The following is a 23,349-nucleotide window of genomic DNA, read 5'->3' on the forward strand; positions in this document are numbered from 1 at the left end:
CCACGTGGAATTTATAAAAAGGTCAGAGCTGGTTACTTTTTTATTACTTTTGTTTAAATCAGGTATGTTCTCAAATAAGTATGACATCTTTTTCATGTCAAAATAAAATGGCATACACACCTACATACATGCGTGCATACATGCACATAAATGTTTTGAGAATAATCTTAAAATGGGTTACACAAGAATAACTTACAATAAAAAACTTAAAATAAAATAAAAACCTGTTCAAATAAGGAATGGAAGTAACAATGGTCTGAAAAAAATAAAAAAAATAAAATCTGATCTGACCACAAATAAATTAGAAATATTATAAATAAAAATAAAATAAAATAAAATAAAATAAAATAAAATAAAATAAAATAAAATAAAATAAAATAAAATAAAATAAAATAAAATAAAATAAAATAAAATAAAATAAAATAAAATAAAATAAAAGTTCGAACTTTAACAGTTTGTTCCTATATAGAAATGAAAGTAATTGCAGTCTGAACAAAAAATAATCTGATCTGACCACATATAAATTAGATAAAATAAAATAAAATAAAATAAAATAAAATAAAATAAAATAAAATAAAATAAAATAAAATAAAATAAAATAAAATAAAATAAATAAAATAAAATAAGTTCGAACTTTAACAGTTTGGTCCTATATAGAAATGAAAGTAATTGCAGTCTGAACAAAAAATAATCTGATCTGACCACATATAAATTAGAAATAATAAAATAAAATAAAATAAAATAAAATAAAATAAAATAAAATAAAATAAAATAAAATAAAATAAAATAAAATATATTTTTTTCATGTTATTTTTACTTTGAACACCCACATGGAATTTATAAAAACTTAATTACTTTTATTTATTATTTTTAAAATCAGGGTATGTTCTCAAATAAGTATGACATCTTTTTAATGTCATAATAAAAATTATATAAACTGACACACCTACACACATGCATACACACATGCACATAAATGTTTAGAGAATAATCTTATAACAGAATGGGAATAAAAGAAAATACTATTTTGAGATTGTTGATATATTTTCAGAAAGCTGGTATATTTCCAGAATAGTCTAAATTACATTTTTTTTTAACACAGTATTTGCACAGAGATTTGCAAAGTGTTGTGAGACTAGTAACTGAAAGAAGTAAAACAATAATAAATATATACACATAATACATAAAAATAACCTAAAAATAGGACATACTTCTAAAATGTTTTTCATGTTAAGTGTTTTAGAGGTATGTCTTTATTGGATGTTAGTTTCCTTACAACTTCCTCTAATCTCATAATGTTACTTTATTCTAAGAACGTTTTCTTCATTCTCAAAATCGTACTATTTTATTGTTGCGTTGGCTTTATTCTAAATTTTATTATTTTGTTCTCACAACAGGTTTATAATGAAATCATTATTCTCATTCATGTGTATAAAAAATGCATAAATTAATTTGTTTTATCTTTACTGTTGATTTTAGCATGGCACCAAAAAATATATAAATAAATGAATGAATAAAAAGTTGTTGACTTACAAGTAACCTTTTCTCTTCATCAACACAAAATTTGTGCAGCAAAGCCCTAATAGAGATGCCACGGTTGTAATTTCACTCTTTGTGAGAAGATAACTCACAGGGGAAGTTTAGTGAAATATCAAAAACATTGTCTCAACTCACCTCTATTAATGTCCTTGACAGTATTGTGCTATTACTTTAAAGTTTATGAGCCTGAATATTGCTATAATGAATGTTTGTTCTTTTAAAAACACTTTTAAAAATAAAGGTTCTTTATTGCTATTTATGATTCAATGAAGAACCTTAAAGGAAACTCCAGGTGTTAAGACTTGTACGACTTAATATAACAAAAAATATGTCTTTTACTGAAATTTGTAGTAGAAAACCCATGAAAGACTTTTTTTTTAAATTCCACATAGTTTTATACATATTTTGGACTATGGAGGTGCCATAATTTAAATGACGTCAAATAGTCGCACTCGGTGAGCTACTGCAACCTATTGCTATTTTCACCGCGCCACAACGCGGAAAATAAAGTACTGATACTATGCCACAATGTGCGGCTTTTGGTTGTAATTTTCAGTTGAAGGGCAACAAGAGAAGTGGTGCACATCTTCACTGCTTTTCCTAGCGATACGAAGAGGGGAAAAAAATGGGAAGATGCCTGTGGATGAACACAATTTCTTAAAGACCTGCGTCTTTGTTCTCTCCACTTTAGCCCTGATGTCTATGAGGCTTTTCGTAGACCACAGCTCTGGAAAAAGCTTACAGTTGTGAGAGACAAGAAACGCTAGATGCCATCCTGGCAGGATGTAAACATGCCGACGTCTGTCATGACACCGCAGCCACCGAAGGAGCTTCTCTGTGTGATTTTCACTCGATATCCACAGGCGTTTAGACTCTCTAGGGAAAAATCAATTGTACGGCATGTGGTTTAAGCCTACGCTTATATTCATCGCCACCTGTAAGATCTTTCAGTAGCTGTGGTCACTGTGCAGTATCAGTTGTTGCAACCATTTCATATCATAATAACGACAAAGTCCAAAATATGTATAAAACATAAATATTTCATGGGTTTTCTACTACATATTTCAGTAAGAGAAATCATTTATGTTATATTAAGCCATACAAGTATTAACACAGGGGTTTCCTCTAACATCCATAGTGGAAAAGGCCTCTTCTGGTTATTAAAATGTTCTTCACACTAAGTAAAAGTGGTTCTTTTAAGAACTGTTCAATGAAAGGCTCTTCAGGGAACAAAAAATGGTTACTCTACTATATGGAATTGCTGCAAAACTCCCCATTTGGACCATTTATTTTTAAAAGTGTGAAAGAATGGCCATTTATGAGGGAGAAAAAACAAACAAACAAATAAAAAAACAATCTGCTACCCATCAGGAAATGTTCACAACCCCTATCCACTCAGGGCTCAATTTCGTATTAGGGGCTTAAAAGCAGCTGACTCTCAGTTATCCCACATCCCAAGATGCCAACACATGTTCATCCCCATAAAATCATCAGATGTTAGTTCTGTTATATTATTCCCTGTGTACCAAGTACACTTGCACCACTCAAAAACAGCACTTAGACTAATCAAGATCTCCCTTTGTAAGTGCAATAGTTCAGTCCAGTCCCCATGGACTCAAGTCAGGGCACTTGGTGCCAGCGTGTCGCCTCTCTCCCCCCGACAAAACCGCATTAATCCAACATCCAGCAATCTTCCATGAGAGGAAGGTCCCCAGATATTATCTAACACTCCAACAGAGTGCTGTTTGCACCTGGCCAATGGTGGCAGAAGCAAAGTACGATGGGTGGTGACAATGCAATCCTGACCTGGTGTGTGACCCCTGCACGGGTCTTTGTGCAGTGGGTAATGGGACCACGAGCCGGAAGAGGATTATGGGAGTAATCCAGCCACTGTAAGCTTATCAGCACATACCATGTTTGTGTCACTATTCATCAAGCTCCTCTTTGGGAGACTTGGAGCATTAATAGCAAAGAAATAAATGAAAATACATGGTATTGAAATAAGACTGTCCTGAGGCAACCAGCATAAAGCTACAAGTAAATCCAATGCAAATTCCAAACGAGGCAGGAAATTTTTCGGTTTGAGAGAGCACAGGCTTTCCATCTGTGCATTGAAAAGTTGCTGATGGCGGTAATAATCGTTAGAATTTCATTAATCCATAACATCCCTGTGAATCAATAACAATCAATGACATAGCGCATGCAAAAATAAATATGTACGTAAATAAATGTAAATACATCTTTCGTCATTCTGTTGGGAAAAGGTCTGCGGCGCTTCCATCTACGTCAAGGGAAAATTTATGAATTTACAAATGCACTTCTCTCATCGTCGCAGACGTCTTAGTAGCGAGCTTCCCATTTAAGCAAAGTGCATGAATTAAGGAGAAATACTAGCGCGAGTAATTTCATTCTTCATCCTTCATTCCACTTTAATCGAAAAAGCCAGCACTAGCTGTGTTATCTATTTTCCAAAGACTGCTTTATGGCAGCCTGTTTGCCCATTCAACAGGACTCCCAGGGTGATATATTGTTTCCACAGACCCATGTAAAAACGACTGAGCTCTTTGCGACTGAAATTAAACACAATGTAGAGATAATTTGATTGAGATGAGAAAATGGCCAGCGTGGCGTAATTGGCCATGTAATGTACGGGAGCGACTCGGAGGATGTGGTGAGCGACGCCGGTGCAAGAGTTGTAAATAATCCATCATGCAGGCTGAAACGCTCGCTAGCTGACAGCCGTGGCCATCCACCCCGATAAAAAAGCTGACACGTCAATCAGTGCCTCCACCCCATTTCCAAGAATCATCTCCGCTCGTAACATCCCGATCAGCCGCCGCCGTGGCCCGGTGATCACGCGAGGATGAGGCTTCCGGGCCTTAACACAATCGCTATAAACACAAGCCTTACAAGCTCACACAGCACTGGATGATTTACCGATGTGTCAGCATTATGTAAAGGAAGCCTTTTTTGTGCAACAACAACAGTACTGAGTTAAATAAACAGGGACTATGATAGACATTTATTGCATCATGATGATGACAATGCTGATGAAAAATTAAGCACTCATTGGCTGCTCTTTCATGGCTCAGAAGATTCAAAGTTCTCAATTATGTTTCAATTAAGCTAAAGTGTGTCATTTTTCCTCAATGTTAATATACTTTTTTACTCTCCTTGCTTAATAAGCAGAGTCTGATGTTTGTAGGCTGACGTCTCTTGCTCTTTCTGAGCATCCTGACTAGTAAAATCAACTTTGTCGTAGATGTTTCTGCTAGAGTTCCTATTAAAAAGAAACAAGCCAATTATTGATATATGAATGTAAAGCCTGTAAGAGGACAGAAATGCTCATATTAAAATTGATCGGAGATGTGGCAATGCAAATGATAGGAAGAGGAATGTACTGAATTGCAATAGAGTGCTGCAGAGTCTTAATACCCAAGTCAGTCCCGAAGTCAGTGGGTTTTTTAAATGTTTTTTATCCATATAATGGACTTAAATGAGGTTGAAGGTCCAAACTGCAGTTTCAGTGAAGCTTCAAAGGGCTCTACATGATCCCAGCCTAGAAATAAGGGTCTTATCTAGTGAAACGATCAGACATTTTCTAAAAAAATAATATACTTTTTAACCACAAATGTTTGTCTTGCACTAGCTCTGTGATGTGCGTCTACAATTATGTGATTATGTAATCACACTGGAAAGGTCACACATGGTTAGTTCTATGTACTCTAGACTTCAAAAAGGTAGGGTAGGATGAAAAATTCTAAATTGTCCGATATCGTTGTTTTACCTTTTTTTTTTTGTAAAGGCCATTTTACTTTCTTTGTAAATTCGCTTTGTAAACACTGGGTCAGTACTTCAGCCGTCATTACGCGTGACCTTTCCAACGTGACTACTTAATGTTTGAAGTCGTGGACACAGAGCTAGTGCAAGATGAGCATCGGTGGTTAAAACATAAAAAATAGGATTGTGTAGAGCCCTTTGAAGCTGCACTGAAACTGCAATTTGGACTTTTAACCTGTTGATCCCATTGAAGTCCACTATATGGCAAAAAACCTGAAATGTTTTCCTTGAAAACCTTGAAGAGCAGGTCATATGGGTTTTCAAAAAACATTTTTTTTTCAGTTTGTAACACAGCTATCCTTCCATTTAAACAGTCTGTAAAGTTGTTAATCAAAAAAGTGCATTATACATAAAGATATTTGTCTCTGAAAAGAAAAGAAAATACGACTACTCTGCCCTGTCCACAAACACTTCCGCTAGTTAGTGTGTTTACATCATGTCGAGACGACGCTGTTTTCTGCTCTGTGAAAGCAAGTTTGTTTTGAATCAGTGGTTAATTTTTTTTCACAATACTACAGCAATACAATTCGACCCCTTTGTTGTGTGCTCGTCATTTTACAGAGGACTGCTTCTCTAATCTTGGTTTATAATCTTCTTTATTTGGACTAAAAAGTGTCTCCGAACCACAACCTGTAAGTACGACTAATAATTTATGTTTACATTTTTGTACAATTTTGTGTACAATTTTGGCAAATCCAGGTAATTTACTATAAAAATATGATAAATTTAACATTTTACAGAGGACTGCTTCTCTAATCTTGGTTTATAATCCTCTTTATTTGGACTAAAAAGTGTCTCCGAACCACAACCTGTACGTACGACTGATAAGTTATGTGTACATTTTCAAGTTAGTGCTCAAAATATCTATTGTGCTAATATGTTATATATACCTAGTGCAGCTTTAGGTTTCCAGGTAAACCACAATATTATTGTCTTACTGAAACAGTTCTGATAATTTGTTGTGAACCCACTATTTCCTAAGAATGTGTTGATTAATGTAGACTGTCGTTGTTCTAATTACTTCATTTAATAATTAAAAATGCAACTTACACATATTTTGGTTTACAAACTGTGTTGTTTCATCAGTTAGTCACGTAAGAACTCAGCTAATGTATCCACCATTATTGTTTTGTTATGTGTTCACAGCTTAGCAGTTAAACTTTAGCTGTGGGCACAATAGGACTGGAGCACTATATTATTGTTTTATGTAAATGTGCATCAGGGTTGCCAGTTTTTCACAAAAAAACATGCCTAATTGCCACTCAAATCTAGCCCAATCGCGTTTCAAGGGGGGACCCCCGTTAAAAATTGCATTCTAGGGTGTAAAATACACACTTTTTGTCAGGGTTCTCCTGGTTAATTCACATTCTAGGGGCTAAATATGACACATTTGTGGTCGCTTCAACCTGTGGACATTAAAAACAACCGCAGACTTGACAACACAGATAGTAACTTGCTCAAGTACTCCTCTCTGTGCTAATCACAACAGACTTGGCCAGCTGACCAATCAGAGCAGAGTAGGCTTATGGAAGGGAGGGGTTTACAGACAATACACTCAAAGCTGGTTCGTTGTTTCAAAACCATTGACAAATGACTCTATGTATAAATGTATATTCTGAGAGAGATGCATTTAAACTTGTTGTAAGGGACTCCAACACAATATTAGGACACTTAAAAAAACATATGACCTGCTCTTTAATTTCTTTTCGACTGACGAAAGAAAGACATGAACATCTTGTGACATGGGGGTGAGTAAATTATCAGGAAATTTTAATTCTGGAGTGAACTAATCCTTCAAATGCTTGAGATATGGTCTGTGGTTAACACAACCTAATTTTTTCATGTTTTTTTCTATAAAGTACAGTATACAGTACATAAAATCAGTCATACCCCACTCTGGCCTGTGGAAAAAAGGTGGTTGCTAAAAAGTGGCTAAATGGGACTACAGAGGTTGTTGGAAACATTAAACACCATGCCGAATAGGAAAACTCATCTACTCACTAGTCTGCTTCTACAGCCTTGCTGTGTTTCTAATCGTGTTCTTGCGATTTTTTTTTTCCAAATCAAACTTTCTAACTTGTATATTTCAAATTAAGACTGAAAGAGTCATCAGAAGACTAATAGTTGCGACACTGAAGTCTAAACAACTGTGTTGTAGTTCCTTTATAGCCTAACTTTTATCTAGAAGCAGCAGGAATCTTCAAGAATCTTCTATTCTGTTCTCCATTCAATCTCACTGCTGTCCGAGTAAAACAACCAGGATACTTAAGAGATTTTCCTTTCCTATGGGGACTCTCATAATTATATTGTCACATATGAATTTATGGATTTAGAAAACCATGCTGTCTCACGCATTAAATCTTCGTTAATTTCTATGGCAAAAGGGCAGCACTGCTCATTACAATTCATCACAAAGACTCTTTGTACCTGGTAAGACTCTCCTTGTCTGTCACCACGGCACAGGCACCAATGATGTCAGGCCGGCTATAAAACATACAATGAATCTGAGCTGTCATCATCTCCTGTCCTCCATTTTAAATAATGCATTTGAAAAGGCCTCTCCGTTTCCTGCTGCTGTGGAAAGGATTTGTCTGAGCAGCAGAAAAGTTTCTCATACGTCAATCAGCATAAGAGCTCAGCAGAGTGCGCACATCCAAATTGTCACCTTGAATGAACACCTCAAATATAAACTCTCATGTAAATGGAAAAAAGAGAGGAGCCTGGCAAACTCTATCTAAAAGAATTTTAATGATATAACTACCTCGCAAAATTCCGTTTATCATAACTTTATCATAAGCGACTCTGTTGAAGAGGAAGCAATCATCGCCTCTTGTCTGTTTAACCTTCAAAGCAGATATCAACATCACCCTTTTAGTCATGTGTTATCTTGCCATGCTTCTGTAATGTCTTTCTTTATCCTTTATTTTTCCAGTGTGGATCACACAGATGCTCCAATTTCCCATTTGCAGTGTTTACCTCTTATCCAATCAGAGCTTTTAAGGTCACAGCGAGTGCCGACGGAGTTCACCCGCTGTGTTTGTCTGCTTCTGTGAGTGTGACCTTGGGTGGTGGTTAGAGAGGCTTGTCTAAACACGTCTGCATGTGTTTGCGTGTGCCCGTGCATGTTTGTGTGCGAGTTGTGTGTGTGTGTGTGTGTGTGTGTGTGAGGACAAGGCCATCAGTCACTAACCATAACCTTGTGCCGGAGTGACCACAGACGTTGATGAGTTATTGAGGCCTGTGAATCACGCATAGTCCACGGGCTGATGGAAAACAGCAGCTGCCTCATCCTGACAGCTTTGAATGTAAATAAATGAATAAATATTTTGCTGTGGTAGCGAGAGGAAGGATTGTGGAACTAATGCGCTGATTTTTGTCAGAGCTACACGATACAACGGGACTTTAATATTCATTTCTAAATGCAAACTGAAAATGATCTGACAAAGCTGGTTATGCTGAAATCTTGCACACGTCAGACTAGTGTCTATATGCAAGCCTATTTTCTGGTGGCTGATTAAGACAATGTTTGCAAACGATGATGATAAAATAGTTCTTAGGTATGGCATTGACAGTTGGAAATGATCAAACTCAACTTAATGAAATGGATTTTTGATTTTTATGTAAAAAAATAAATAAACTGGTTAAATTAGTTAAATAAACATTACTTACACTATTAGAAAAAAAGAGAAGAATATAGCTGCAAGCAGAAATTACCGGGGTTCAAGCACTTTAAGGCACATATAAAGACATTACATATTATTTAGCAATCCTTCCACCTTCCATGAATCAATGATTTTTTTTTTTACATTTATGACTGTTATAGTGGCAGCTGTGGTCCGATCTTCCTTAAACTTCACCTGTCGCACATGCTCACCAGGTTTTGTGAAGTTTTGAGTTTTTGTTTAGGATTTATAGGCTTTTGGGTATATTTGGACAGGCCCCTTTTCTAAACGACCCCATTATAGCTTCCCAAAGGGTAAATTTCAACATTTGTTTTGATAATAATTGACCTAGAGATTCCAGAGAATTATACTGGTGCTTTTTTTTCCAGATTGAGCGAAAAACCTAAGACTACTGTAGTTTGCAAAAGTAGGTTTTTTACATCTTCTTATCATTTAACTAATGGTTTTATTGACAGCAGTGGTTCTACAGACAAAGCTGTCCGGAATAAGGAGGTCTATCGTATGATATGAATATTGTGTGTATGTGTGAAAACCGCGCAATATAAAATCGTTTACGCCCTTGAAAAGTGCTATTTCACCCCCAGTGGCCGATTTTTTACAAATTTCTCACAGAACTTTAGGGCTGGTGTGTACCAATTATCACGTCGATAGGACAAACGTTGCATAGTTTTTCCTTTAAAGCGCCACCAAGTGGCCAAGCTCCATGACTTTTTTCATGTGACCTCAGATTCAGCTCTTACATATGCGTTGTGAGTTTGGCAAACGTATTTCATTCTGTTCAAAAGTTATAGCCATTTTAGTAAAGGCAGCCTTTCACACCTTTTGAACATTTTGGCATACCTTCACGACAGTCGAAAGTTCAACTTTTTTTGATAATTATTAATATTCACTCTCCAGAGAATCTTCCTGCACTGGTTTGGTTCTGATCGGGCAAAAACCTACGACTAGTTTGAAAAAGTAGGTTTTTTTAAAAAAAATGTGAAATATCCGAAAATGTAAAAAAAAGTAAATTTCGGATGGCAGACCAATTAGCCCAATTATGAATGAATTTGTTAATGTTGATCATTGTAGCGCCCCCGTCAGGCCGATTGGGCGAGCCTTGGTGATGTTGTAGATGGTGCGAGTACTACCATCCCTCCAAGTTTCAAGTCTCTATCCCCAATCATTTTTACGTGAAGATCGCCGAGCCTTGGCCATTCTATCAATTGCAATGGGGTTTTATTTTTGTACTATGAATTTTTTTCTCATCCAATATTTTAAGAAGACACTGCCTCTCTTGCCTCTTCAGAGGAAATGCCCCTTATTAAAAAAAATCTCAAGCTTGAGGTAAAAGTTGAAGTACTTACTGAAGTTACTTACTGAACTGCAGACAAAGCTACGCAACCCATCATGTTTCCTCAAAACACTACACTTTAATTGTCTATTGGAATGGATGGTTTCCCTCCATACTCTGACAGCTTGTCAGCGCAAGTGTGATGGACATGTGTCTCAGACTGTTCACCATACACACATCACACAGACAGGCGGCTGCTCGAGCCATGTCCTCACCTCTCGCCTCATTGACATACTCCATCATGTCTTCTGTCTGTCCACCGTGAGGCTGATCTCTTCCTGTTAAATGCATGGCCTGGGACCCTTCACCCAAGAAAGACTGTTCGTAATCTGACTTCAGACTTCCTCTGACAGATAGCACACACGCTACTGGATGCATTTGAGCTTTTTTGTCGATGCTGGACAGGATCCAGATAGTATTTGCTTTGCTTGATAGAGTACTGCCCACTCACCGAGCAGATGCAATGAGGTTGAAGGTATAGGCAGAAATTATTATTGCTAGTACATTATTATCCAATGTCCAATAAACAATCAAATGTTTCCCAAATGCAAACAAAGCTCAAGATGCTTTCATAAAGTGTTGAGTAGGATCCAAAATGATGTGTTTAGAGCCATCAGTGAACATTAATCTTGACACGTGTATCTGCCATAGACTATTTAATGGGGCTCTATGGGTCGTGCACAGAATCTGCTTCACAGATTCACACACATTAAAGTTCGTCTGAGCTTGTAAAAGACTCTGTTAGACTTCTACAATAAGAATAGGAGAGCATCAATTATTTCAATAAATGTGACTCATCAAACTCCAGTGCTGCACATTGGAGACTTAAACAATAAAAGCAAAGTCTTTTCAGATTTTTTGAGAAACTTCTGAAGGTTGTTTCAGACAAACCACATGTGGTGAGGCACAGTCCTGCAACTAATGCGATTCTTTATTTTGTCATTATTAAATACCAGCCCTAGTAAAATATGTTCACAATCGACTATAAAACACCTGAGAAGCAGCTGCATGCTGAAACATGACTTCTAATAGGAGCAATTTGTCTCTAACTATACACAGAATGTCTCTTGAACAATGAACTGGCCTTTAAATCAGCTTTATAGCGCAGACAAAAGCCTTAGATAAGCCAGATACGCTGCTTTTATGTGACAGTTCCTGAACAAACCAGAACACTGCAGCTTTAGTTCCAAGACCTGGTAATGAACGCTCACAACAGATGTTTAATAGTCTTCCCTGCTGTGGTGCTGCAAAACCTGAACACACTCACTGCATGCAATCAAAGCCTAGGAATGAGGCTACAAATGTCTACTGATTTTCTTTCATAAAAAATATTTTTTATTATTATTTTTATTTGTTATATTATATTGAGTTTCCACAGCATGTAGGTAAATTTAGTAAAAATTAGTACAAATTTCTGAATGAACCGATTACTTTAACACTTTCCCGGTCTACTGACATTTGTTATGACATCCGCTTTGAACATTACAATGCACATGATAACGCTACAATAGGTAAATCCACTTCACCAGATAATTACTCTTCAACAGTGAGACTACAGAGCTGCTGCAAAAACAGAAGTTCAAAGACAAAATGATGGCTGTGCACTCTTTTCTCTGCCACATAAGGTCTATATATACCATCGTTCAGGGTTTGGGATTAGTAAAACTAGTATGATAGTAATAATTTAATTTATTTTAACTGTTTTTCAGCAAAACTGCATTAAATTGATTAAATTTTACAGGGTAAACTTTTACATTGTTCCCAAAAGACATTAATGGTAATATTAAATATTAATGTATAGCTATATACAGTTGAAGTCAAAAGTTTACATATACCTTGCAGAATCTGAGATGCATTAAGGGGGTGAAAAGATCAAGGTGAATTTAACTTATTTTGTCTTCTGAGGAACATGTAAGCATCTTTTGTAGCTTCTGAGGAGCAGTACTAAATGTAAAATATGATATTTAGGTTAAATAGGAAAAAAGTATACATCCTCATTCCGTTCAAAAGTTTTCACCCCCTTAATGCAGTGTTTTTCCTTCTGAAGCATCAGGGAGCGTTTGAACCTTCTGTAACAGTTGCATGTGAGTCCCTCAGCTGTCCTCAGTGTGAAAAAAATGATCTCAAAATCATACAGTTATTGTTGGAAAGGATTCAAATACATAAAATGCTGAAAAACCAAATAATTTGTGGGACCTAAATTATTTTTCTGAAGAACAGCAGGCAGTTTAACTGTTCACGACAAACATGGAGCTCATGAATAACTATCATCTATTATTTTCTCTTGTAAACTATATGTAAACATCTTTATGTGAAATATCGCCTCGGGTTTCGTATGAAACCCTAGTTCCTCTAGGGAACGAGACGCTGCGTCACTACGCTTTGGGAACGCCTCCAGCGTGCCCACGCTCTGAATCACGTGTGTAATCAGTCCAATAGAGAATCGCGTGTGACGTCACGGACGGGGTGACGTCAGGAACCAGGAAGCTATAAAGCACATGCGGTGAATGCAGCCGGCAGCTTCTGCCACCAGGAGCGCTGCAGGGATGCCAGAATTGTGGTAGGCGACGCAGCGTCTCGTTCCCTAGAGGAACTAGGGTTTCATACGAAACCCGAGGCGTTCCCCTTCGGGAACGTCGAGCTGCGTCACTACGCTTTGGGAACGATATGCCCACGCCGCCAGAATTCCAAGCCCTGCTCAGTGTGTGGAGCGGGTGGAGAGAGAAGGGCGAAAGTAGCCCGTGATAAGGGGCGAAAGTAGCCCTGAGTAAGGTGCGGCATTAGCCGTCTTAGAAGAAGGGCGAAAGTAGCCCGAGTGGAACGAGGGCCTCAGCCTCTCTCGTCAAAAGGGCGAAAGTAGCCCTAAGTATAGTTGCTCTCAAGCATAAAAACGGCCTTAGCCGAAATAGAAATACAAATAGGGCGGAAGTAGCCCGAGTGGTGCGAGGGCCTCAGCCTCACTCGCAAACGGGCGAAGGTAGCCCGTGGCAAAAAGGGCGAAAGTAGCCCAGGGTAAGGGGCGAAAGTAGCCCAGAGTATAGTAGCTGCCAAGCTAGACACTTGCGGCCTCAGCCGTCTTGGGAATAGGGCGGAAGTAGCCCGAGGTAGAGGGCGATAGTAGCCCGAGTAAAGGGGTGATAGTAGCCCATGGTAGAAGAGGGGGCCTCAGCCCACCAGGATATAAGGGCGGAAGTAGCCCAGAGTAGATAGTGTCCGCTTGTATAAAGGGCAGAAGTAGCCCGAGTGAAACGAGTGCATCAGTCTCACTCGCCAACAGGCGAAAGTAGCCCGTGGCAAAAGGGGCGAAAGTAGCCCGAGGTAAAGGGCGAAAGTAGCCCAAGGAAAAGGGCGAAAGTAGCCCATGATTGCACAGGGGGCCTCAGCCCACCTGGGTATAGGGGCAGAAGTAGCCCGAGTGAAACGAGGGTATCAGTCTCACTTGCCTACGGACGAAAGTAGCCCGTGGCAAAAGGGGCGAAAGTAGCCCGAGGTAAAGGGTGAAAGTAGCCCGTATGTAGAAGGCGAAAGTAGCCTAAGGTGATTGCTCCAGTCCCCTCACGAGAAGGGCGAAAGTAGCCCAGAGTAGTTGTTGCTATTAAGCATGATAGTGCGGCCTCAACCGTCTTAGCATTGGGGCGAAAGTAGCCCGAGTGAAACGAGGGCCTCAGCCTCACTCGTCAACGGGCGAAAGTAGCCCGGGTTATAGCTGCTATCAGAGCAGGAAATGGCCTCGGCCATTGTAGAGAGGGCGAAGAGCCCGAATCAGTTGTAAGGAGAAAATAGTCTCAAGGAGTCTGCTGGAGCAAAACACAGTTAGACAGCTCTACTAGTAGAGGGAGCGTCAGAGAGGAGGGCAACAGAGCCCGGGGTATTGGGGAGATCCAGTTCATAGAATCTGACAAATGTGAGTGGCGTGGACCATCCCGCAGCGTTACAAATATCTTGCAGGGGAACCCCTGACATGAATGCTTTCGACGCCGCAATTTTGCGGGTCGAGTGTGCCTTGGCTTCCATCGGAGAGGGAAGACCGGAGGACTTGTAAGCAATTGAAATGGCATCCGTAATCCACCGACTTAGAGTCAGCTTAGAAGCTGGAAGACCTCTATTGCGAGGACCGAAACACACAAATAATTGGTCCGTCTTCCTCCACAGGGCAGCTCTGTGGACATATGTGTCCAGTGCTCGCACTGGACACATACAGTTAAGCTTCTGCTGTTCCGGTTCCGTGTATGGGGGAGGACAGAAGGCCTGGAGCACTACGGGCCGTGGCACTGCTGACGGCACCTTGGGTACGTAACCCGGCTTAGGGTGCAGAAACGCTTTGACCATTCCAGGGGCAAAGTCGATAAAAGAGGGGGCCACTGAAAGGGCCTGTAGATCACCCACTCTCTTAAGAGAGGAGATCGCCAGCAAGAAGGCAGTCTTAAAGGACAACAGCCTGTCCGAAATTCCTTCAATGGGCTCAAACGGAGGGTTGCAAAGAGCCTCAAGTACCACGGCCAGGTCCCACGTGGGGACGCGTGAGCGCAACGGGGGCCTCAGCCTCAGTGCACCGCGGAGAAATCGTGACACCAGGGGGAGTCTTCCGAGGGAAGTAGTACCGAAGGGAGCGTGGAAGGCATCGATGGCCGCCACGTAGCCCTTCAATGTAGAGTGAGCATTGCCGGCCGTGAGGCGGGCTTGCAAGAAGTCCAGTACTGAAGCCAACGGGCAGTAAACTGGTTCAATTTGGTGCTGCTCGCACCATGCGACAAACACATTCCACTTCCCGGTGTACGTCTTTCTCGTAGAGGGAGCTCTGGATTGGAGAATGGTCTCAACAACCTCGGTTGAGAGACCGGAATCTAGGAGTCGTGCCCCCTCAGGGGCCACGCCCACAGCTTCCACAACTCCGGGCGGGGGTGCAGGATTGCCCCTCCTGCCTGTGAGAGGAGATCTCTCCTGATCGGAATTTCCCATGGCGGGCCGTCTAGGAGAGAAATCAGGTCTGAGAACCACACTCGACCCGGCCAGAACGGGGCTACCAGCAGGAGGCGAATCCCGTCCTGGCGCACTCTTTCCAGAACTCCAGGGAGCAGAGCGATCGGGGGAAATGCGTACAGGCGAAGCCTCGGCCACGCCTGTACCATAGCATCCAGTCCCAGGGGAGATGGATGACTCAGAGAGAACCAAAGGGGACAATGTGTTGTCTCCTGGCTCGCAAAGAGATCCACTTGGGCTTTCCCAAACTTCTTCCAAAGGACTTCCACCACATCTGGGTGGAGTCTCCATTCCCCGGGCCTCAGCCCCTGCCTCGACAGGACGTCTGCTCCCACATTGAGATGTCCAGGGATATAAACTGCTCTGAGTGAGAGGAGTTTCCCTTGGGACCACAGGAGGATCTGGCGCGCCAGCTTGTTCAAGGGGCGCGACCGCAGACCTCCCTGATGGTTGATGTAGGTGACCACTGATGTGTTGTCGGTGCGAACTAACACGTGGTGCCCTCTGAGGTCTGATAGGAAGTGTTTTAGAGCTAAAAACACAGCACGCATTTCCAGGCAGTTGATGTGCCAACTGAGATGGTGCTAGCTCCACAGACCTTGGGCTGAGTGGCCACTCATGACCGCTCCCCACCCGGTGAGCGAAGCATCTGTCGCTAGTGTTACACGGCGACAACGAGCTCCCAGTACCGGGCCTTGGGACAGAAACCATGCTTTCTTCCAAATGTCCAAGGCACGAAGGCAGCGCCGCGTGACCTTGATCAAACGGAACGGGTTGCCCCTCAGGGAAAACCCTTTGGTTCTGAGCCACCACTGTAAAGGTCTCATATGCAGCAGGCCAAAAGGGATTACGTTGGACGCGGCTGCCATGAGACCGAGCAGTACTTGAAACTCCTTCACAGTGAATGATCGGCCTTCTTTGACTCTCTTGACTGCGTGAAGGATTGATATTACCCGAGCGGGAGACATTTGTGCCCGCATCGTGGTTGAATCCCAAACTACTCCGAGATAAGTGGTTCTCTGAACTGGAGAAAGGACACTTTTCTTGGTGTTCAGACTTAACCCCAGAGACTTCATATGGGCGAGAACGACATCTCAATGTCGAACCGCCAGTTATCTTGACTTCGCTAGTATGAGCCAGTCGTCTATGTAGTTTAATATGCGGATGCCCTGGAGTCGCAGAGGAGCCAGTGCAGCATCTACACACTTGGTGAAAGTCCGGGGTGAGAGTGCTAGACCGAAAGGAAGGACTCTGTATTGGTAAGCTTTGCCCCCAAAAGCGAACCTGAGAAACTTCCTGTGTTGTGGAAGGATGGAGATATGGAAATAAACGTCCTTGAGATCTATCGTGACAAACCAGTCCTCGGACCTGATTTGAGACACGACCTGCTTTATAGTAAGCATCTTGAATATGAGTCTCAGCACTGCGCGATTGAGCAGTCTGAGGTCTAGAATAGGACGTAAACCTCCATCCTTCTTTGGAACTATGAAGTAGCGGCTGTAAAACCCGCTCTCTGCGAGATGAGGAGGGACCACCTCGATGGTCTCCTTCCTCAAAAGGGTTTCTACTTCTTGTTCCAACACCAGAGCCTGCTGAGGGGCCACGATAGTAGCGGTGATCCCCTGAAAGGGCGGCGGCCGAGCGCCGAACTGAATTTTGTAACCTCTTTTTACTGTTTGCAGGACCCATTGAGATACGTTTGGCAGAAGTTGCCACGCTGAAGGCAGATTGGGTGTGAACACGGGCCGAGAATGGTTTTCCCCACGACTTCGACACCTCAGTGTGGAGGTCGGGGAAAAATGGCAGACCTCGGCGTGGAGGTGGGGCTTTTGGGCGCAGAAACCGCTCATTTAACTTTGTCGGTTTCTGCTCTCCAGTCACCACGTCTGGCCAGCTGATGTTAAGCTTAGCAACAGCGCGGGTGACCACCTCCATAAGCTCCTCGTACTCGAGTGGCTGGGCGGGCGTGGACCCAGCCTGCTCGCCTACATCCATATCTCCCTCCTCGGAGGAAGATAGAAGCAGCGGCGAGTGCCCCTCCTGGCGAGAAGAAACCGACGAGCGGGCTTCTACGCCAGAGAGAGGCATGGATCTGGCAGAGGAGGATGGAGAAAGGGGCTCGCCCGTCTCCAAACTCGATACCAAATCCAGTTGCGATCCCCACGAATGCAAGCGCCGCTTGGCCTCAACCGAAGCGGGACCTGATCCGCGAGGAACGCTGGTGAGGGCTCCTTCCTCAAAAAGAGCCCTCCGGGAGCGAAGCGTGCGGAGGGGAAGCCGCAAACAATGCACGCAGTCAGCCTCCTCGAAGGCTGACTGGGCATGCCTCACTCCCAAGCAAGCCACACATATTGTGTGTGTATCCTCGGCCGTGATGTAACGTTGGCACGGAGAAATACACTTCTTAAAACGCTTGCTATCGCCCATCTCTATCTATGTCAAGCACTCAAATAAAAGTTAGGCAAACTGGCTTCGAAAAACAGTGCTGACGGACAAACAATTCACACACAGAGCGCGACTGAAAGACAGAAGCTGCCGGCTGCATTCACCGCATGTGCTTTATAGCTTCCTGGTTCCTGACGTCACCCCGTCCGTGACGTCACACGCGATTCTCTATTGGACTGATTACACACGTGATTCAGAGCGTGGGCACGCTGGAGGCGTTCCCAAAGCGTAGTGACGCAGCTCGACGTTCCCGAAGGGGAACTTATTCAGGGTCAGTACTAAATAAATAACGTGCATTTTGTATGATCCCTCTTATTTTGGTAAAATAATTTTGCAGATTCTAATGGTGTATGTAAACTTTTGACTAACAGAAATTGGTATGATCTCTGAGTGGCCTCCTTTCAAAACCCATGCCTGAGCAACACATGGTTTTCAATATATTCCCCCAAAATAATTTGTCTCAAAAAGGTAGCCAAGCGCACTGTGAGAATAACATTTTCCCAGTCAAATCCAATAACAAAAACAATAAGCTGCTTTAAATTTTCTGCGATGATTCCCCGACTGAAGTGCGTATCTTTTAAGACTCTGAGCTCCCCCTGATCAACTTATCATCCCCACACCCAAGAGTCATTACAGCTGCCTGCAGTCTCAACCACTACTGATGGTTCCTGTCCTATTCCACGTTCAACCAAAATTGGATTTTGATTGCTTTTCACAGGATATTTTTAATTAAAGGCGAATGAGAATAGCATGTGAGATTAAGCAATACTTCATGGTTTAATTCCCAGAGAGAGTTATCAGAGAGAGAGAGCAAAGCCATTTAATGGCTTCCTTACAAATATTGCCAATTAAAACAAGTGACATTTTTCAATCAGAATGAATTACTATGACCTATAGGAAGAAAGAGACTCAGGCCAAAATGGAAAATGCTAAATCTTTGCATTATAGTAAAAAGTGAACGTGTCAGAGTGAATGCATTGACACATACTATATTTAATCTGCCATAAGAGCGCTGAAAATATTCAATTTACCATGACATCATATCCTGCCTGGAGCTGTGAGCCTCACAGATCAACATAATGTGAAATAGTTAAATGCCGGTTTGGACTGACAGATTGAAGGCCTTGCGTTAAATGCCCGCTGGCTGGATTTGAGGGCCACTACTTACATCTGTGCAGTGCAAAGAAATCTATTAGTGTAACGGCAGCCGTTTGTATGAAATGTGAGTGTGAACATCTACGGCGCTGGTATGCTATAGGTATTCATACGACCTCGTGCATGTGTGTAAATGTACCTCGGTAATGAAGGCCTTGGCGGTGGCAGGGCTCATGAACAGCACAGCACGCCTCAGTGTGTCCCTGTAGCGATGCAGCTCTTCCACCCTCATGGTGCGGAACATTCCAGTGATCATCATGTTAATATTGGATTCCACCTTCTGGAGAGACACATCCATTCCCTGCTGAGACGTCTGGTCCAGGAAGTTCTCTATGCCCCGGATATCTGAACAACAACAGACAATACAATTCAAACTACATTCATTTTTTTATGTGACCTGTCACAGTCTGAAATATATATGTAGAGACCCTAGACCACAAAACAGTCATAAGGGTACGTTTTTTGATATAGAGATGTGTAAAATAAACAAAGCATTTAATGAAAACAAAACAGGGAATCCAGGAGACAAATAACAACAACATAACATTAAGACAGAACAATGTAACTGAGGAAGAAAAGAAAAGAAAAGAAAACTGTGGCAAATTAACAAGACAGGTGTGGCAGATAACTCAAAGGAGGGAGAAGTCCAAATACGGGCATAAGGGGAAACCAATACAAACAGAGAAAAACACTAGGGAAACCTGACATAAAATGTATTTTTGGCTATTGCTACAAATATACCAGTGCTACTTAAGACTGGTTTTGTGGTCCAGGGTCACATATGTGTTTTCTTAAAGGCTAAGGATGTACTTTTTCGTAATTGTCTTAGATTTATACACACACACACCTAAAAAAAAGTTTTTCTTTTCTATAGAAATGTACAATTTTACACCGGAAAAGCTGAAAGCTCTCGGATTTCTGTATCTTAATTTGTGCTCTGAAGAACTTGCAGGTTTGGAATGACATGAAGGTAAGTAATGAAAGAATTAAAATTTTGGGGTGAACTATCCCTTTAAGAGTATTTAATCTTCAGGTTACTGAAATATAGAAGAAGAAGAAGCATGATTTCTGAAGGATCACACTGAAGACTGGAATAATGGCTGCTGAAAATACAGCTTTGTATACTACTGTACTTTTTACTACTGTATTTTTCAATCAAACTAATGAAGCCTTGGCGAGCATAAGATACTTCTTTCAAAAACATAAAAAGTTTTACACAAGGATATGAATGTGAAAAGAAAAAAAAAACACTTGTTCAAAAGTTTGGGGTCGGTAAGATTTTTGAATTACTTACCATTTATTTAAAATAGTAGGTTATTAAAATGCTAAATAAAAAGTACAAATCAATAAAAAAGTGATTCATTATTTCTTTAGCATGAAAATGAATGCAAATGAATGCATAACACAACGTTTGAAGCAAACAAACCTTAGTCATGTAAGATAGGAACTATTTCTACTGCTAAACTGAAGCTGAGCAGAAATGCTGAAAGGACACAAGCAGTTACAAAGCGTTCAATCATAGCGCTCATTCAAACAGACACTGGTGTTTGCCAGAGGTCATGACAGAGAGATTAGAGAGAGTTATTTCACACTAAACAATGATCAAGCGTAATGTGACATTTATTAAAATAAGTTGTGACACACTTGTTTACATACAGACATACATTAATTTAAATTAAAAGTTGTTTAAAGATGGATCCTGTTCTATACTTGTTGTTATTATGAGCCTAAGTTTTATCTTCAGAAATCACAAAACGATTTTAGTACTCAGTATCAGACTGAATATAAACTCCCTTATCCCTGGCATTATCAACCATTTTGTTTTCACCTTCACCATTAACTGTGACGACCGTGTTGCACAGGAACGGATTAGCATGTGTGCTAACAGCGCTCAAGAGTGGGCGGCAGCAGAAACCTGTGTAGAACATTTATCACTGCGGTGTGGCGAGGCAGAAGTGCTGTCTCAGGGCTGCGCTAAATAAAAGATGTATTTCACAGAGGAAGAGTTGCTGCACACTCATCCCTCTGCGCAGGCGGCCTTTCCCTACATCAAACCGATTCCTCCGGAGCGAGGAGGCGTTAAGAACGCAGGATCAAAGCGTCCCTGAAAGATGGGACTGGGGCGAGGGAACCGGAGGGAATTAAGGTGGGGGGTGTTGAAGGTGAGATTGACTGTGTGACGGAGACGTGAGCAAAAAAAGAGACTTTCAGGAAAAGCACCACATGAAAGAGTCTTTACTGTAGGTAGCCCTTCAGTCATGAGCAGCTTAAAGAAGTCTTAATATCATGCTTATTTTTTGGATGCACAACTGAAACAGAAATACAACATGAAATCAGTCCACCCTAGTATGTAGCCACAGTGTATCATCTTGCATCTGCAAAAACAGATATCAGTTGGTCAATATGGTTGTTATTTGGAACATGGTCTAAGATCAATGATCAGCTAACGAGCCAGAAAACAACTAAACACACCTATTATTTTTAAACTGCGTAAGCTCCGGTGAGAATATGCTAGTCTCGCCAGAACCAAGTTTTGTTTACAGCAAAGGAAAACCAGCCTCCTCTTTGCTTGGCTAAAAGAAACAAGAACATCGTCTTGTTTTATTTCAAATGAAATACCAATGATTATATAGGCTAATTATGCATTCTTTATAACAACTTCTTTACCACATTTATCATTCTTTCAAGAAGTTATATTTGTTTATATAAATAAATATAGATTAATCTTTATTAGGGCTACTAAAGTGATTCAGTCAAGAGTGATTTTCTGTCTTTCTTTCGTTGCTCGATTAACATCAATGCCACAGACAATAGCAACTAAATTAGGCTGCTGTCCCTTTAAAACCAGCAAAACAATATTCTTCCAACTGTTTACGTCCACGTAACCGAGTGTGTTTACATGAATATTCATCAAAACTGACAATTTGACATCATTTTGTGAGTATTTCTACATTTATGAGACACAAAAGAGTACTTGTGTGCTTTGTGATATGCGCTGCTTTGGTGTCTGCTCTCAGAAAACCGAACTGAATTGAGTTCTCTTTTGCGTTGTCAAATTTATCCATATGTCTGCTCTTCTCTTACTCCCAGATACTGACATTTTTGAATGTTTTATGAGACATGCAGCAAATGTATGCTAGCTTACGTCCTGCCGGACAGATCAATACGCTATGATACAGTTCAAATGTAAGCATCTAACCTCCTAACCATACAGCAGATTCGTTCTGAATGAATCTCTTCCCAATTCATCCCTCTCTAACATTTCTGTCTAGTTTTTATGTGTTGACAAAAATATCAACAGATTTTCGTCATAGTTTTTGTCATTCAAAACGAGTTTTGGTTTCGATAACGGCTCGTTTTCGCCTGTAAAAAAAAATGCTGTTGATGAAAATTATGACGAAAAGCTAGATATTACAGTTTAGAAAGTTTTAAATATGCGTATTTTTCCTACACAAAGGCATCACTTCACTTCAGAAGGCCTTTATTAAACCCTGGAGCCGTGTGGAGTACTTTTTATGATAGATGGACGCACAATTTTGGGCTTCAAAATCTCAACACCTATTCACTGCCATTATAAATCTTTGAAGACCCAGGACATTTTTTAATATAACACTGATTGCATTTGAAAGTACAAAATCATATACACCTAGGATGGCTTGAGGGTGAGTAAGTCATGGGGTAATTAGAATTGTTTTAATTAATTAGAAACTAACCCTTTAAAATAATGTGTTTTAACTTTTTTTAAACTTAAAATAATATGTCTATGTGTTTATTGTCACCAAACTATACATGTATTTAAATAAAACTTGTGTTTATGCATTTTAAGTTAATTAGGAAATGTCACAATGTCAAAAATTTAAAACTTTCCTATATATAACTTAAATCAGAAACATATTTTGATCAGAGGATTTGAATGAATAAATAATGGCAATTAAAATAAAACTTGAACAGATAAATGTGTATTAAATAAAACACCTCATTAAAACACCATCATCATCCTAACCAAAAACATTCTACGTAGTATAGGGACTGTTGTATTATTTCCTCAGATCAGACATTAAAAACCATTGTTTTTACACAAGAAAACAGGAATTGGAGTGGTTTAGCTCTTGGCTTAATTAGCAGGGTCATCGCCGCCTGCACCTCCACTGAAACGCTGTCACTCGATGCAGCTAAAAAGGGAAGACGAGGACAGCATCCACAGCACGCCGGAGGAGGGTCAAAAGCACCGGTGCCTCCATCTGTGCACTGGATCCAATTTAAAGCAAATCTACGGCTGCGGTTGTGCTGGAAATCTCTTATTGGGTTCCCCTGCTAGTGCGGAGGGCAGGGCTCCAGCAGACAGCAGCTTGTGTTTATAGCGGAGGACACATA

The 23,349-nt window shown here is 40.8% G+C and overlaps 1 protein-coding gene across 1 annotated transcript in view; it reads right to left on the bottom strand.

Moving 5' to 3' along the window:
- Nucleotides 1–23,349, bottom strand: part of grid2 (glutamate receptor, ionotropic, delta 2) — a 640,517-nt gene that overhangs the window by 304,221 nt on the left and 312,947 nt on the right. The window contains exon 4 of the mRNA XM_073819480.1: nucleotides 19,115–19,320. Within this exon, the coding sequence (XP_073675581.1) occupies nucleotides 19,115–19,320 (206 nt within the window). The remainder of the gene's footprint in view (nucleotides 1–19,114; nucleotides 19,321–23,349) is intronic.

The sequence above is a fragment of the Garra rufa genome, chromosome 15 (genome assembly GCF_049309525.1).
Source record: "Garra rufa chromosome 15, GarRuf1.0, whole genome shotgun sequence".
Taxonomy (NCBI): domain Eukaryota; kingdom Metazoa; phylum Chordata; class Actinopteri; order Cypriniformes; family Cyprinidae; genus Garra; species Garra rufa.